Genomic DNA, 17,803 nt, shown 5'->3' with positions numbered 1-17,803 from the left:
TTGGCACTAGTAGTGCAGCGCTTAAAGGGTAATCTTTCCCCACACAATTTGTTCCTCATATTTAATATGCATTAACCTCAGCCAAAAGAGTGAACAAAAATGTACATGTTCCATGTCGCTGTGTTTCCACTTCAGACATTAGACGTCTGTTTATGTGTTTGACATAAAGTAGGATTGTGCTGGAAGCTGCTTTACGCATCAAGTGATCCTTGAACAAACATTTGTTGATTTGACTGATTTGGGAACAGTGAGAGCAATGTGCTGCAAATATCATGAAATCATCTCACTGTACAAATCAGCTCCCATAAACCTCCCACTCGTGTTGCCCCTGGATACATGTTCACTGTGCAGAGCGAGGAGACGAGCTATCCCCTTCTGGGGCTCTGCTGCCGTTTCTAGGGCAACCACTGAATGACTGCTGCCTGGCGGTGAGTCAAATGCAGCCATGGCGCTCACCCCATTGAGCCTGCCTGAATAGATGCCCGTTTTCTCATCAACACCCCTTTCCGTCTCCATCTGCCAGCCTTGTATAGTCGGCCAGCACTCAACCGTACAGCTAACTTCTGTGATTGCAAAACCAGCGTATACTAAATTTGGCTCTTTCTTCTCTCTCTTTTTTTCTTTATAGGAGAGAGGTCTGGATATGGAACAACAAGGTAAGCTGTCCAGTGACAAGAAGGAGAATAAAGTGTGTAAAATCCTTTCTGTGTCCCTGGATGTGGCAGGAATGAGATCACAGTGTGCTCTCAACTTCTTCTTTGTTGAACAAAGACTTTGATCCTAATCAGAGAAGGCTGTGCTCAGAGTTGTTGTTCTCAGTTTTAATCTATAAAAACCTGTTTGTGAGATGGATAATGTCCTGCGCTTCTATTTATAAATAAATCAGTGGGCAAAAAATTGACAAGCCCGGCTCATGACTAATTGAATACAATTGTTTGGATTTGACCTGTTTTGAACTACATTCCATTAAAAGCAATCTTATCTTTATTGAATGTTGTATGTGATAATACCCTGTAGTCGTTATCCACTCCTTTTGACAAAGCTTCAGCAGCTCTGTCTAAGGGTCAATTTAAATGAACAGTTTGACATGTGGGGAAATATGCTCATTCACTTTCTTGCCAAGAGTTTGATTAGAAGATCAATACCGCTCATGCTTCAAGGCTAAAGAAGCTACCACTATTGCACCGTTAGCTTAACTTGGCATAAAGATCGGAAGTAAGGGGAAACAGCTAGGGGGAAACGGCTAGGGGGAAACGGCTAAGGGGAAACAGCTAGGGGGAAACGGCTAGGGGGAAACAGCTAGGGGGAAACAGCTAGGGGGAAACAGCTAAGGGGAAACAGCTAAGGGGAAACAGCTAGGGGGAAACAGCTAGGGGGAAACAGCTAAGGGGAAACAGCTAGGGGGAAACAGCTAAGGGGAAACAGCTAGGGGGAAACAGCTAAGGGGAAACAGCTAAGGGGAAACAGCTAAGGGGAAACAGCTAGGGGGGAACAGCTAAGGGGAAACAGCTAAGGGGAAACAGCTAAGGGGAAACAGCTAGGGGGAAACAGCTAGCCTGAAATACCGAGTAAAACCACAACATGTGACCTTTGTTTTTCTTCACATGTTTGTACAGATGATGAAAATGAGCTAAGCTAACCGTTTTCTGGCTGTTGCTTCATAGTTCAGTTAAGAGTGGTATCGATCTTCTCATGTCATGTAAAAATTATGTCTTTTTACTGTGGTAAAGTAACTGTATTTTTATGCGTATACCGATTGCATTATTATCCATTTTTACCCTGTACCAACCGTACAACCCCCACCATCTCCCCAGGCCCCCCACTCTTCCCCCAAAACCCCAGAGAATGCGGAAGTCTAGACCTCGCTCCATTTTTAACCGTAAGCTGTTTAACGGCAATATGGAGGCCTTCATTCAGGTATTAGCCCATCTGTGCTCTTTGTCTCTCCATGAGCTCAGCTGTCTCGCTAGCGGTCCTTGGGGGTTCTTTTGCCTTTGACCACTCTTTTACCCAAATGTTGGCTCACTCATGCACTGACTTTCCTCTTGCTCATTGCATTTGCTTTGTTCACAGTCTTGTCCTTTTAGAAAAGACAGGGTGAGGTGAAAACCAATCAAACTAATTCTGGAGATGGTTTGATTTCCTAGGCACTGCACTGGTGCCGGGTCTTGCTTTTAACATCCTTTCTCCTGTGATCCCCAGCCTCCAGACATTGAATTAATTTGGCTTAATGTATGTCAGTTGGCCAAGCACCAGCCATGTCAGACTTTGCAAATAAACACATGGCCACATCCACTCTAATGCTCAATCAAATAGGGGCAGGCTAGACGGAGTGTGCATTAACAGCACATCGACCATCAGTCGATTGGAATTTGTGCTTGAAAAAGGACTTTTTTTCTGCCAAACGTTCCAGGTTCTAACGTTTTAAAGATTTTCTACTTAGATTTGTCTTATTTGATAAAGTGATTGTCTTTAGCTTTGAGACTGTGGTTAAAAAAACAAGTCATTTAATGATGACACCTTTGGCTTTAGGAGATTGTGATTGGCATTTGTCACTATATTCTGACATCTTGCTAAACAAATTATTCAACCAATTAATCAAGAAAGTAATGGGAAGATTGATGGATAATTAAAGTAATTAGTTAGTTGCAGCCCAAGAAAAATGCCTTACTCTGTGTAACCCCCCCCCCCCCCACACTCCCCCTGCCGAGCCATGTCCCTACGGTTCACACCCCACAAGGCACTGATGCTTTGGCTACTCTCTCAGGCCAGGCCTCTTCTCTTTCTCTCTCTGTATGGTCTGTCTCTCTCACTAACATGTTGTGGTTCTTGTTGCCTCTCTTCCTCTGTCTACGTGCCTTTCTGCTCTCTGCCCAGGGGAAGACGGAATGTCCGTGCCAGGAGTCAGGTACTCTGTCTTATAGCAGGGCGGGATAATCGCACTGTAGTAGTAGTAACATTTGGTGGTGCAAACACTAACATGGTTTTGTTCTGCTTATTTTTGTTCTATACAATTAACATCAGTTATTTACTCACATTGGTAACACTTTCTATGACGCCCATGTCTATAATGCATTATTAATAATAATAATAATAATAATAATAATAATAATGCTTATAGCGCTGTATAGTTTCAGTAACAAACACTCATAAATATTCATATTGCTGTGTAAAAACAATAACGTATTATAAAGCATTTTAAAATGACTTAAAAGTATCATAATACTTCATAATCTCTGGTCACACACTCACAATTAGTTTTGCAAGCCCATGTCTATAATGCATTATAAACATACTTACAATGTGTTACATTATTATACTGCATATATTATATGATAATGCATTATATTATAAAAGAATATCATGTGTTATGATAGTTGACCTTGATAGTCATTATAGAATGCTTTATAATGGTTTATAAATATTAAAAATGCTTTAGAACAATAATCATGAGTGCTTATAACTATACAGTGCTATAAGTATGTTTCTAATGCATTATAGACATGGGCATCATACAAAGTGTTACCAAAACATTAAATGATGTTCTCTCAAATTTGTGAAGTTAATTGATTTGAGGGGCTGCCTCTATAAGCTTCTGATAATAACACCCTGCTGGCATGACCATTTGTTTTCTATTATTTATTATTTTCTGGTTATGTGCTTCCGATTATAATCATTGTTATTCTGCCTGGTAGGACTCAGGGCAGCCTATACCAGTGGTGGTTGAGAGCTGTGTTCGATACATCAATCTGTATGGTAGGTTCCTACGCTATGTTCATATGTTGTCTTTCCACAACATGACAAAACCTTCGCTTTCACATATTCTGTCTCTCCCTCTTTTATTTATTTTTTTATTTCTAGTTTTTTGTTCAAATCAATACTATCTACCATATTGTCAATTGGAATGTCCTAAACTAAAACAATAAGTCTACAAATAGCAACAGAAACCTTTCCAGAAACCTCACCCGTGGGACTAAGTTATTACCTCCACCATATGTTCTACTGTCTATTGGGGCAGAGTTTGATCTCTGATCTTTACAAACACAAAACGTGCAGCTGTTCAGCTTCATTCACCCAATAAGAAAGCACTGGATGCCGCTTGTATCGATATTAGGATGAAGGGTGGACACAACAGAATGACTCGTTTCTCCTGATGTATGAAATGTTTCAAACATCTCCATCATTTGAAGAAAATCTGTTACAGACTAATCGGCTTAATCTTCATGGTTCTTGAGATGTAGTAGTAACACAAACAGGAAAACACCAAAGAGGACTTTTAGTTCATGTTTTAGTTCTTTGGGCTCCATATTCCCTTGAAATATTTGGTTAAAAAGAGTCTAAATAATAGCATTTTGTGTTGAATTAGCTCTTTCAAATTGTTTATTCAGTGTTATTGTCCCTTTGCAGGATAATACAGTCATACTGGGTTATTTCATTAAATAAATTCATAGCAAAAGCGTGTTTGTTAATGATATAGAAGACAGACATGTGATTATATCAAATACTGAATTTCCCATATTTGTCACAAACATACAGTTCATCCTCCGCACTCACAATGTTCCCAAACTAACATTTGTTTTGGGTTTTGTCCTTTTTTTTTTTTTAACAATGTGTCTGTTTATGTTCCTAAACCTTCACACTTTAAGTGCTGTGTACATACTGTGAGGACTGATTACTGCTTTTTTAAATCTTTTTAAATGTGCAAAGAAATTCAATGAAAGGACTAGTGTACATTTTACATTAACAGGTCTATCTGTCTACAGGTATTCAGCAGCAAGGTATATTTCGAGTTCCAGGCTCCCAGATCGAAGTCAACGATATTAAAAATGCATTTGAAAGAGGTTAGTCCCAGTGCGCTTGGCCATCTTTTCTTGATTGATTTTAAATTGGGTTTTGTCCACCTCAAAAGCCACAGTCTCATGCACATGCCCTCTAAAGTGCAAATAAAGAGCCCGTGTGTCACATGTAACCCTTTAATGGACATGTAAAGCGTTTTAGATGCATAATACATAAGCTCAGCATCTTGGGGAAATAATAAATGAGGAAAAATAACTGCACTCTCAATGTTTATATTAACCTTCCAACTTCAGATGCGCATAAAAAAACTACATCAGTGCCGTGTTGCATGAACACTGATAGTAATGCATGATTAATGAGTAGATTAAATGTATGCTATGTTTATAGGAGAGGATCCACTGGTGGATGATCAGGCTGATCCTGACATCAACTCTGTGGCAGGTGTTCTTAAGCTCTACTTCAGGGGGCTTGAAAACCCGCTGTTCCCTAAAGAGCGTTTCCTCGACATCATATCCACAACCAGTAAGACACAATCTGATGAATAGAAGTGTTTTATTTAGTGTAGCTTTCTGTAATTCTTCCACTTTTTTCTTTCTTTTCATTTCAGAGCTTGACTCTGGTGCAGAAAGAGCTCATCACCTTCAGCAGATAATTGTGACTCTGCAGCGGCCTGTGATCATCGTCATGAGATATCCTGTTTGCATTTCTAAATCAGTGAGTCCTGCCACAACACGTGTCCCTTGTTTGACACTCGTACTGTTACTAACTGCTTCTGTCTTTCCAGTGTTTCTCAGTACAGTGACGAGAACATGATGGACCCCTACAACTTGGCCATTTGCTTTGGCCCCACATTGATGCCAATACCAGATGACCAGGACCCCGTGTCCTGCCAGGCGCATGTTAACGAGATCATTAAGACTGTTATCGTCCACCATGAGGTCATCTTCCCAGCCCAGCGTGAGTTGGACGGACCTGTGTATGAAAAATGCATGGCTGGTGGGGAAGAGTACTGGTAAGTGCAAGACAAGGTTTTCCAACACGTGTTGCTATAGTTTATGGGGTGGCTATGGCTCAGGAGTGTGAGTTATGTGTTTGAATTGGTGAATTAGGGGCAAATTCTAAAGCACTTTGGATAAAAGATGCTATTTTTATTCAACACTTTACCGCTCATTTTCCTTAGTTGCTAACAGCTTAACAGAAAAAAGATGCATGTTCTACTTTACCCTCATGGAGAATACATACATACATACTCAATATAGTTGTTATGGTGGATTTATATGAAAATATTAGAACATATAAAAATGAACAGTAATGTCTTCATCACTTTGCATAGATGAGACACGAAGTAATAAGAAAAACAATTGGATTTTTCGAACAGGGGCTTATTTTTCATTCTTTTGGGTGAATATCATATGATGATCATATTAACCATGTGAGAAATAAATTAATTTAAATGTTGAGTCAGAAATGTTATTTGTCTTTCATTTACATAAACATATTACTTTGCATATATATTAAATATGCTTTTGGGGAATATCTGTCTCCATATTTCTCCATTCAGTGAAAGCCCCCACAGTGACGCAGGAGCTCTTGACGAGGTAGACAATGGTACTGGACCCAACACTAGTGATGAAGGTGAGTCACACAGTCGTACTTGTGAGAGCTGAAAGAATTAGAAGTCTCAAATTGGATTCTGTCACATTTCTTTGTGTTGTATTTTTGAATTGCAGAGTTGGAGCAGATCGAGGCCATCGCAAAGTTTGACTATGTGGGCCGCAGTCCGAGAGAGCTTTCCTTCAAGAAGGGAGCCTCTCTGTTACTCTACCAACGAGCCTCTGAGGACTGGTGGGAGGGCCGACATAACGGAGTGGATGGGCTGATTCCACATCGTTACATCGTGGTGCAGGACATGTGAGTAAGATGCATTTGGTCTGTGAGGCCCACAATAAGATTTTAGTTGGATTAAGCAGACATGGTTTTCGAATATAACTGCATCAGTCAAGAAGTCAGTACCTTGGTTCTGCTGCATGGCAACAGATACTTTGGGCTTGGTCATTATTTATGTTGATCTATTTTCCAAAAATACTTGTTTCTATTCTTAACATAGTGAGCTGTGTAGTATTTATTAAAACAAATAAAAATAATGCAGCCTTATAAAACCAGTGCCTTTTTTTCTTAGAAGGGTCTGTGAATAAAATGATCCTGTTTTCCTGCGTCTTCTTTGTCTTCTTGACAAAACTGGTTGCAAAGAAAACAAGAAGAAATTGCCCCAAATTAGCTGTAAGGGGGACAAGCACTTAGATCATTCCTCAAATGCAGCCTTTAATGTTCGCTTTCCTGACAACGGCTCCTGCATTACAGGGCAGGTAACATAATTAAAGCTAAATTAAGAAGAAGAGTGATGTATGTTTTGCCAAAAGTGGCTTTCAGGGACTGATGAGTGATTCATTCTGTCTGTAAAAGGTAAAAGAAACAAGGCTCTCAGTGCTGGTGACATTATTGTGTTGTTTTTGTGTCAAGAATGTAGTTAAGGACTACAATTTTGTGTTTGGGAGATCAAACTTTTTAAAAATTGAATCTCCCAAAGGACAGAAGCCCTTCATCGAGATCAATCTTTTCTGTCTGTCCATATCAGGGATGATGCATTCTCTGATAACATTCAGAGGACTGATGGTTCGGGCAGCAGTGGACTGCACCACGAGGAAAGAGCCTCGTCCAGAAATGACCGCCAATCTCCATGTGAACACACACCGGAGCGGCGCTTTGGAGCAGCTCTGGGAAGGTTGGTTAAGACTCCATGGGCATAATGTAGACATCAGTCATTATAGCTTTTTTATGAACAAAAAAAAATGCATTTTAAATTCCTTTTCAAGTGAGTCAAGAGATTCACAATGATGAAGTATCAAACTGTGATTTTACTTAGGGTGAGGGTGCGATCAGATGGAGCTGCAGGTTCGCGCCACAGGAACGGCGCCGACAGTCACAGCCCCACCAGAGCTGCAGACCAGCCCCCTAGGGTTCTGCCTCGGCCCTGCAGCCCACACAAAATAGCAGTTAACAGGGGCCCAGCAGACAGTCCCGAGAAACGACGCCTCGCCACATTTGGCAGTGCTGGCTGCATCAACCACCCAGACAGAAAAGCCTTCTTGGACAGCCACTCTCAACGCTCTTCTCCCAGTACCACTCGACATGCAAGTTTAGGAGATCACAAAACACTTGAGGCTGAAGCACTCGCTGAGGTGAGCGTTAATATACTTTGAAATAGACAAATGAATACAATATTAATACACTACTACTATTAAAAGATCAATATTGTATGTGCATCTTTATTATCTAATATTTCATTCATAGTGAAATGTATATCGTCTTTATAGGACGATATTCACAGTAAATAAAAGTGGAGATTAAATGATTTTTGTACCTGAGAAATGTGCAGAGGACAAACAAAGTACTTGCTGCTCCTAAACATTACTGCTCCGAGGTAATAACTGAATTTGAATTTGAAGCATTTATTTATCCACAGCGCTTTACACTTTTACAGAAACTCGCACACAACGGGATTCTTGGTTTTAGTTATTTGTTACCTGATTGTTTTGAAATTCATTTCTCAATGTCAATATATTTGTTCCTTCCGCTCATGTCAGGACATAGAGAAAACGATGAATACAGCCCTTCATGAGTTGCGTGAGCTGGAGCGACAGAATGTAGCCAAACATGCCCCTGATGTTGTTTTGGACACGTTGGAGATCAAACACTCCGGTGGGAGCCAGGATCCGCCGTGCAGCCCTCTCCACACCATGGTGATCAGGGATCCAGATGCAGTTCAGCGACGTAGCAGCAGCAGCTCCTCTTCCGAGACCATGACCACTTTTAAACCTGCTATATCGGCACGTAGACCGAGTGCACCTCTAAGGCCCCCGCCTGTGAGACCCGTCCGGCCGGCTCCTGTGATTGGACAGGGACCACATCGCTCAAGCAGCTCTAGTTCGTCCGGTCTGGGCAGCCCCAGCATCACGCCCACTGACAGGGTCTTTCCCAAACCGCCCTCCCCATCACCATCCACCTCCTCCTCATCCTCAGACAAACAAGGTAACATGTAGCTCCAGTCAGTCACAAGTCAAGTGGTGGATGAACACTGTGGACACCAAGCGATCGTCATTACCATAACGCCCCTGCACCTCTTTTCGACAGCAAGACAAACATTGACGTCTGTACGATGAATATTTACCACTAATCTCCTAAAGTGTAGGACAGCTACTGCTGGTTTCTGTGCGCCCACACATTATCTTGTTGGTGGACAAGTCGATGTACTGTATTCCAAAATAACACAGAAAAAGGATTTAAATCTATGAGAATTATTATAATTTTTTATTATAGAATGCTACCGTGCTGGATTAAAAAAGGGATGCACTGGAAAATGCTTCTGTTTACTGAAATCTGTCAATGATAACATTTCATGTTATTAGGTTGCAAAATGCTGTGAGCTTGGACTTTGTATTTGGTTTCAGGTTCCGTTATGAGGAAACACTTATGGGAATATTTTACCACTAAATATGTACACATCCAGTCTGTGCTGGTGGTCTATGTAGTCTATTAAAACTCCTCGGGCACCATTTTTCTTAGAGAGCCTTTCTTGCAGTGCCAGCAAATACCAGCAAGTGTAAGGTTTTCAGCAACACTGTGGCTGTGTCTGAAATCACTCTCTATTTACTATGTTAATTTGATTTCAGTCTCAATAATGAGTTGGAAATGTACATCTACTGTATGTAAAATCTTATAATGGAATGAAAGAAAGTAGTGTGCATGGCATGTGAAGATTTTTCTACCAACAGCCCCACAATGCAACGTGTCACATTTCATAGATTCAAAAGCTTACAGCTGTGTTACGCTTCACTTGTTGGCTATGAAACAAAAATAACGCCGATTCATAAGTGTTGGAAATCATAATGCATTGTTCACTATAGAGTAAACTATTGAGTGTCTTTTTTATCAGGAGAACAAGGGAGTGATTTCACACACAGTTCATGGCTGAATGGTAAAACCATGGTGGAACTGCATTAAGTTGCAGTTCTTCTAATGGCCACTAGATGCTGGCTCCGAGGATATTACATCTGTATTGGAGCCACTATTTAAAACAAAATATGAATGGTAGTATAGACAACAAGTCACCACCAATCCAACCCGAAGATACTGAGTATGAAGGGCTGAAAGCATCTCATGGATGGCACCAACTGTCGGTGGGATTCTACAAACAAATTTAGCAGAATAATTTGAAAAACGGTATAATTACACATAACGGCTTCAAACTAAATGGAAATATCCTCAAACTTCTCCCTTGAAAGGCTCAACTATTATTTTTCCCACAAGGAAGTTCCAAAGAAACTGTCGCCGTGAAACTCGCCAAGCAGCTTTGTCATCAGAAGATGTGACGCCGCTGCAGTCTGGCCAGTTAGTAACCAGTCTGACCGGCAGTGGCAACATCACAAAGTCGATAGCCGGGGTTCAGTGCAGCAGAACAATCAGCAGCAACCTGAGACTCTGCCTCTCTTTTGTTGCATTTTCTCAGCAGTGGACTGTTACAAACTCTTTGTGACTTTGATCAATTCATAGTGTTGCATGTCAGTACGGGCAAGCTGTTCCAAAATGTATGTGTTAAGCCTGATAACAGGAGAACAGTATCTCAGCCAAAACTATATTTTTCCTCCATTCATTAATCTTGAGAAATAAGTCATTTGATGAGAGGACCAGGCTGCAGGGCCACAGTTACAGAGAACATTGCCAATTATTGTGGACACTATAGACAATGCCACCACTATAACTAACACAAGGAAGTAAAGATGAAAATCAGAAAACTGTTCTTATAATATAGTCATCTCTCTTTATAAAAAGATTAGCTGTGTTACCTCAACAAACAAGTAAAAGAAGTTCTCCTACAATTCAAGTGACTAATGCACTTAAAATCACTGCAGGGAACTTTGCTGCATTTGTAGGTTCTGTGTTTTCATTTTGATGAAGTTGTACTAGAAACATGATATAGCACATCAGTATCATTGAAGCTTACATAATGTCTAGATTGCACACAATCAGTTCAGGCTGTGTGGGTGTTTAGATAAACTTGTTTACTGTTGGTGGTGTTTGTTGTCTGTCTTATAAGGATGATCAATATATCTTTAAAGTGTAATAGGTACATTGGATTGAATATATATATACATACTGTTACAGGATACTTGTATAAATAACATTGTATGATAGGAACAGGATATATTATCATGTCTAGTCTGTAGATTTTTGTAATTCTTATCCTTGCACAAACATTAACAAAACAATAAATCGGTGAAGCCTCAATAATTTCTCAATAATTTTATTGTCTTTTGACGTCCAATACGATTGCTATGACAGTGCACCATATTCATATTCATAGCCATAGTCCTTGTAACATTAAACATCTGTGGTGAAAGTGTGCATGAGTATAAATCACTGTCTAACAGCACAGCTCACTCACACGTGCACTGACTGTAGCGGTGGTGTAGCGCCATCTACTGGTCAGCATATATTTTACTCCTCCTGTTGAAAGACTTTGATATTAACAGAAAATGCACCATGAGCTGCCACAGCAGCCTGCAGATAAGTATACATTCACTCAAGTAATTACAATTACATGACATTACAATAGATTAAAGCTTATGTGGGTATAAAAATAACACAACATCAGTCTCCCATTGATCGTCTATGGAGCAGCTCCAGACTTTATACTTTATAAATTCCCTAGAGTTCTTCCTTTAGGTGGTGTTCCTCTTTAAATACAGTTTTAATGTACTTCAATTCATTTGCTGTTGTTTCAGAGGGAAATATTGTACTTTTTACTCAATGACTCTTATTTCACAACAAAACAATATGTTCAACACATACAATACACAATGCATTTTTTATTTTTTATTTAACTATCCACCAGTGAATAATGAGCTAATTCACGGCAACTACAACATTCACATGTTGCTTTACGTTAGTGCAATAACGATATTATAAATGATAAAAACAAAAGAACTCTGAAATATGCTGTTCTGCATGATCAGTGCTTTCACTTTTATTTTTATTTTATTTTTTACAATAATGTACATTTTATGTCAGTAAACATTTGAATGCTTAACTTTTACTTGTAATGGTGTATTTTTAGACTTTTACTTGAGTAAAGGATCTCGGTACTTGTTCCATCACTGATAGTAATGCACTGCATTGTTCTACATACTCATCACAGAGCACAGTTACCCCTTGTGTCCTGTGGGTGGAGGCATTGTCATCCTGGATCCCTCTGAACAAGAGAGAGATTCTTATTAATGAGAGAGGAAAGAAGAAACATGCAGTTTTGCCTTCACATATTTGTATTTACTGTATTGACTTTTCTCTAAGAAGTTTAGATCAAAACATGCATTTGTGGGAACTGCTAACAACTCTTAGAAACATTTGAAACACGAAAGGGGACCCCTCTGCTTTTATGCCACAACTAGAGAGGGTGGAAACACTAACAATGCAAGCTTATCATATGTTTTTATGTTAAATATTCATTTCAAAAGCAACTAGTAACTATAGTTGTCAAACAAATGCAGTGAAGTACAATTATGTGTTTAAAGTTGCAGAAAATTAACTCAAGTAATGTACAAGTACCTTAAATTATACTTAAGTGCAGCGCTTTAGTAAATATACTTCCAACCAACAACAGTGTCCCTCAGTGCTCTGTGTAAATCTGTTCAAACATTACGCTGGCATTTCCTCTCAACTGGTACAAATTATGGTTTCTTTTTCACTACATCCTGAACCAATATAATCGTCATTGGTGAGGAAATACCAGATCACACGTGTCACCAGCTCTACAGCCACTGTTCTTTAAACAAGTTCTTGCTTGTAGGTGTGTTTTTTTAATCTGTAAGGCTTGTGAGGAACACGTGTAGCCCTCCAGCCTCACCCCCACCCAAACTCAGCCGACCTTATTTTGATCATTTCAATTGGATGACTTGGAGGTCAATGCCCTGAGAGAAATCCTGCGCTGATAACTTATTATTACAGTTCATCCTCAGCTAAAATAAGCTTTTTGTTCCTCCTATCCTGTTCAAAGGTAATTCTCGTTTTATTTCTTCCATGGCCAGCACTGAGCGCCAGATTTAATTCATTTAGGTGTTGTTTATTGAGATTAAAGTGGGAATATAATCAGATTAAGACCTTTCCTAATGCCTGAAGAGCTGCCAAGAGGGAACGGACCACCCGTGGACTAACACCCATCTTCCCAGCTGTAGCTTCCTAGATCAACAGCCCTTTTCATTAGGGCTGTGATATGATTAGTAATGCCACCAGAGTCGCTGCTAACACAAGGTTGGGGATTGTGCTATCAATCCTCTGTGTTTCCAAACAATGCGATCCCAGGGTGTTAGAATACAAGTGGTATTATACACATTTGAGTAATCAAACAACATGGATGTGTTTATTGTGGCACCTCTGTATACGTTACAGTCCATGCTATGCTAAGCAGTTTAGAGTAATGACCCTGTAGCTAAAACAGAAATGTTCCTGCACACAGTTTTTATTCATTAGGAGCTTTTAATGTCCTACTTAATTAATGCTTCTGGTATAGTAACTATTGCCATTGGTGCGGAAGCTAGCACAAAAAAATACCTTGCGACAGTCTCTACAAGAGGTGGGAATGAAAGCTACAGTCACTCTGACGGCTTCCTGATACTGTGTGTAGTACGAAATGGTCCACTTTGTTCACCAACTAGTTGCTGACTTTGTCTGTTTGTTGCTTTGCGCTGGGAAGGGAGCGTACGGTTAAGCAATGACCTAATAGACGGTGTAAAAGTGAAGGAGACTGCAGTCAGGTGATACATTCTCTGTGGTTTCTTTACTATGAGCGACCACATATAAGGAGTCAAGTGGTCCATGGTGAATATAAACATAGAGATTATAGCTGCTTTAGTAAAGCATGGTTTGCCTGGGGCCCCCTCATCACAGGGTATACTGTATGTCTATGAGTTGTGAGCAATGCAACCCCTCAGATAAACTTTTGACCCTCAGGTTGGGAAACCTGTCCTAGAATGACAAGTACTGAGATTTAATTTGTCCTTGGCACGAGATGACGTGAAATAATTCCAGATTTAGCCAAGTCATTTGTAAACACTGCTAATGCAGACTCGTTTCGTCCATTTCTAACAAATCTGTTTGTGGTTTGATCAGGTCTGTTTGTGTGTTAGTCAGAAGTAGGCATGTGTTTGTTTTACAAAGGCAAGCAATTGCAGATTTTAGTTGCTGCTCACTTGATCTATTGGCTTGTATTAAATTAATCAGTTAAACTATCTGCTTCAATACAACCCATTGTGTTCATTTAACTTGCAATTAACTGATAAGATGAACATCTGTAACATTCACATTGCAATGAGTTTTTACTCATTTGCAATAATTGTAATTATTTAATATGAAGTAAGGCAAGAGGGGAAATTAGTTGATTAATCTTAATTAGTAATATTATGAGGTGTAGTGTGAGATCCTTCGTGTTGGGATTCAAACAACACACGTAAAGTGTTTATCTTGTGTTGATGTCTCAGTCGGATATTCTGTGATATGTGTTTTTTTTATTTATTTGAAACATCTGAAATATGACTCAAGAGAAACTCAAGCTAAACAAACTATTTTTCTGGACAATAAGTTACATTGATATAAAAAAGATGCTTTGATTGTCCCTGGAAACACATGACCTGTAGTCCTATAAAGTCAATAATTCACCAGAACTGTTACTGGTTAATGTTTTTGCATCTAATGTTTGTAAGAACATGAAACGTGTTGCACAGGACCAGTTTGAATTTCTTTCTTCTTACAGTTCAAGTTAGTTCACTTCACTCGCTGGTGCAAATACCCCAAAGTCATCTCAGCGTCATAAATGTGATGAACTCCATGTTTCTGTTTGATCAGTGCATTTTAACAAGTTCAACCTGACTATTCACACACACATGGGTTGAAAATAATTGAAATGATTAAGCTTGTGTATCCAAACTAAATGGCTCTTTCAATTTATATGTTTTATTGTGTGTTGCCATGTGACTTAGTTCACGAGAGTTGTGTTCAGAAATTAAGAATACATTTAAGGATTCCTAAAACAATGTGGACCAATGAAACAAACCATTCTCCACTTAATTTGGGATTTTTATGCACGACTTTCTTTATTTACTGTACCCATCCTGTTCTCTAACCCATCCATATCCCATCTTCCACACCATTAGGTGTCCTTACAGTGTACAGTTTCAACTGAGCGGAACTAATTGCAGACCAACCATGAAATGTGACTCATTTCAAACTAAAAAACTAAAATAATGACAAAATGCAACAACAGCAGTGAGGATCTTTTGCATGTTGATGCCTGCTGCATATCTTGATACGACTATACGACACTAACACGAGGCAAGAAACAACAGATCCAGCAGATCTGAATAAGAAAATGGTTTTGTTACAAACAGTCTTTTGATTCTTATTCTTGTTTATTCTCTACACTGACTAGTTTGACAGATTCGAGTAATTTGCTTCAGGTGTTGTGATAGCTTCTGAAATTAATTTGTTTCCTCAGAAAAATGACCCCTTTCATTTACCTTTGGTAACACACAGCATGCATTGGTTATCTATTACAGTAATTTCCGTTTTGTTCTGAGTCCACTGGGAGTATTAGGCCTACGTTTTTCGGGAAAAGGTGCAAATCGTAGATGAGTATGAACCACCTGTTACTCGAATGCAGACTTTAAATAAAGAACATATTTCTATCTCTAACAGAAGGTGACTGACAGGAGCGTTGAAGCAAAAAAAACACAAGCGGTATATTTTTTTGCCGTAACTCAAAGCTGCTGCCGGTACTGAAGGTATTCATCTGTCGTCTCTCTTTTCGTCTAACTTTAATTCAAGCAGACAAGACACAAATAAATAAATACACTTTTTAGCTTTAATGTGCTTTTAAGCTTTTTATAATGAAATTAAGCCTAGCTTAGCATAAAGCTAAAGGGAAACAGTGAGCCTACAAACACTAAAGATCACTAATTAATATGTTGTATCTCATTTGTTTAATCTTAAAGAATTAATGGTCAGGCTCCAGCATATCTTAAAGATATCATAGTACCTTATAAACCAACTAGACCAGTGTTTCTCAAACTTTTTCAGACCAAGGACCACTTAACCAATAAAGAAACACTCACGGACCACCTGACCCCAAATATCCAAAAACAATAGGCCTGCTTACCACTCCAACAATATATTACAAATGACAGCCTAATAATGAGCTTTATGTGACCTTCTCTATATCGCTCGTTCACACATTAAATCAGGCTAGACTACAATTATTACTGAGTTTATTACTGAGTGTCAGAGTGAACTTACCCTCAGCACGATACACAAAATGCATCACATTTAGTACGACACAAACTTCCGCTGTGGATTTTCAAAAATAAAATACAGTAACACTATGGTTGCAGGTCCAATTTTAACAGGGATTTAACAATAAACACAAGTTAATTATTAAATGTAGCATAAATGTACCTTACAAAACACAGCAGATTTGCTTAATTCCCGATATCAGTCGACTCGTCCAGTTGCAGTGTGAAAAACTGGCTTTGGCATAAACATGTGATCAGCTGATCTTTCACATTTTCAGCCATGGCTGTTATTCGCCGCTGGACAGTGTCATTGGAGAGGGGGACCCTGTTAATTTTGTCGCTTGCTTTCTCCCCAAACAATAAATCAGTCATGATCTTGGTAGCTGGTTTGACTAAATTCTCACCTATCGAATGAGGTTTACCTGTTTTTGCGATGAGAAGGGATAGCCTGTATGATGCCTCTGTAGCCTTCTCAGTTTCCCCCGGTGAAAAAAACTGTGATGGCGCCTTCGTCATTTGTTTCTTGAGTTCATCACGTTTTCTCTCAAAAACACTTAAAGGTTTCCCAAAGTAATCTTTGTGTTCGCTCTCAAAAAGTCGTTTGAGCTTGGCTGGTTTCATAGCCTCGTTCGCCAACGACTCGTAGTTAATTTAATTTTCTTTTAACTGACCCTGTCTTTAGCCATCTTGTCAGTTGATCGCTCAAATTGACTGCGCAGATCATTTATGACGTAAGAACGTAAAACGAACCTACGTAGCTACGCAGCTGCGTAGGTTTGTTTTACGATCTAAGATCTACCCATAGCTGCGTAACTAGGCTACATCTATGCTACACTATACTAGTCATTTTGAGAAACACTTTGAACTTATAAGCGTCTTTGAATACCTTTTTAAAAGCGCTCTATAAATAAAATGTATTATTATTATTATTATTATAAATTAATTTAAAACGTGACATTTTACCAATATACTCGTGGACCACTCTTTGAGAAAGACTGAACTAGAGCATTGCGCTCCCAGACTTGCAGGGTTACTTGTGGTTCCTAGAGTTTCTAAGAGTACGATGGGAGCCAGAGCCTTCAGCTATCAAGCTTGTCTCCAGTGGAACCAGCTTCCAGTTTGTGTTCGGAAGGCAGACACACTCTCCACATTTAAGAGCAGGCTAAAGACTTTCCTTTTTGATAAAGCTTATAGTTAGGGCTGGCTCAGGCTTGCCTTGGATCAGCCCCTAGTTATGCTGCTATAGGCTTAGACTGCCGGGGGACACCTCCCTGCTCTCCTCCTTCTCTTCCTCTCTCCTCCCCTCCCTCTCCCCTCCTCTCCCTCTCCTCTCTTCTCCCTCTCTATCTGTATGCATTTATGTAAATGCATGTTACTAACTCAGCATCCGGGGCATCATCCCCGGAGTGTCTGTCTCTCATGTGGCAGGTTGCCACTGATAATATTTACGTCAGGATCAGGAATCGTGGCTGCGCCTGCTGCCCTGGTCCTGACGGACACCGGGAATCCTTTTAGACATTATCCTGGATTCATCCGTATTTTCTCTTTTTTGATCACCACATCATTTCTGTCAAATGTTGTATTTGTACTATGTTGTTTATCCTGTACAC

The 17,803-nt window shown here is 39.6% G+C and overlaps 1 protein-coding gene across 1 annotated transcript in view; it reads left to right on the top strand.

Moving 5' to 3' along the window:
• LOC115008007 (SLIT-ROBO Rho GTPase-activating protein 3-like) overlaps positions 1-11,259 on the top strand; it is a 32,560-nt gene extending 21,301 nt beyond the window's left edge. Inside the window, 13 exon segments of the mRNA XM_029431232.1 lie at positions 629-656; positions 2,878-2,908; positions 3,696-3,756; positions 4,764-4,841; positions 5,185-5,319; positions 5,405-5,490; positions 5,492-5,511; positions 5,582-5,809; positions 6,359-6,432; positions 6,528-6,708; positions 7,433-7,579; positions 7,721-8,036; positions 8,442-11,259. Of these exon segments, the coding sequence (XP_029287092.1) occupies positions 629-656; positions 2,878-2,908; positions 3,696-3,756; positions 4,764-4,841; positions 5,185-5,319; positions 5,405-5,490; positions 5,492-5,511; positions 5,582-5,809; positions 6,359-6,432; positions 6,528-6,708; positions 7,433-7,579; positions 7,721-8,036; positions 8,442-8,897 (1,841 nt within the window). The 3' untranslated portion in view covers positions 8,898-11,259.
• Positions 11,260-17,803: the final 6,544 nt, after the last annotated feature.

Source organism: Cottoperca gobio, chromosome 5 (assembly GCF_900634415.1).
Source record: "Cottoperca gobio chromosome 5, fCotGob3.1, whole genome shotgun sequence".
Taxonomy (NCBI): Eukaryota; Metazoa; Chordata; class Actinopteri; order Perciformes; family Bovichtidae; genus Cottoperca; species Cottoperca gobio.
This window is presented reverse-complemented; position numbering and strand designations above follow the sequence as displayed.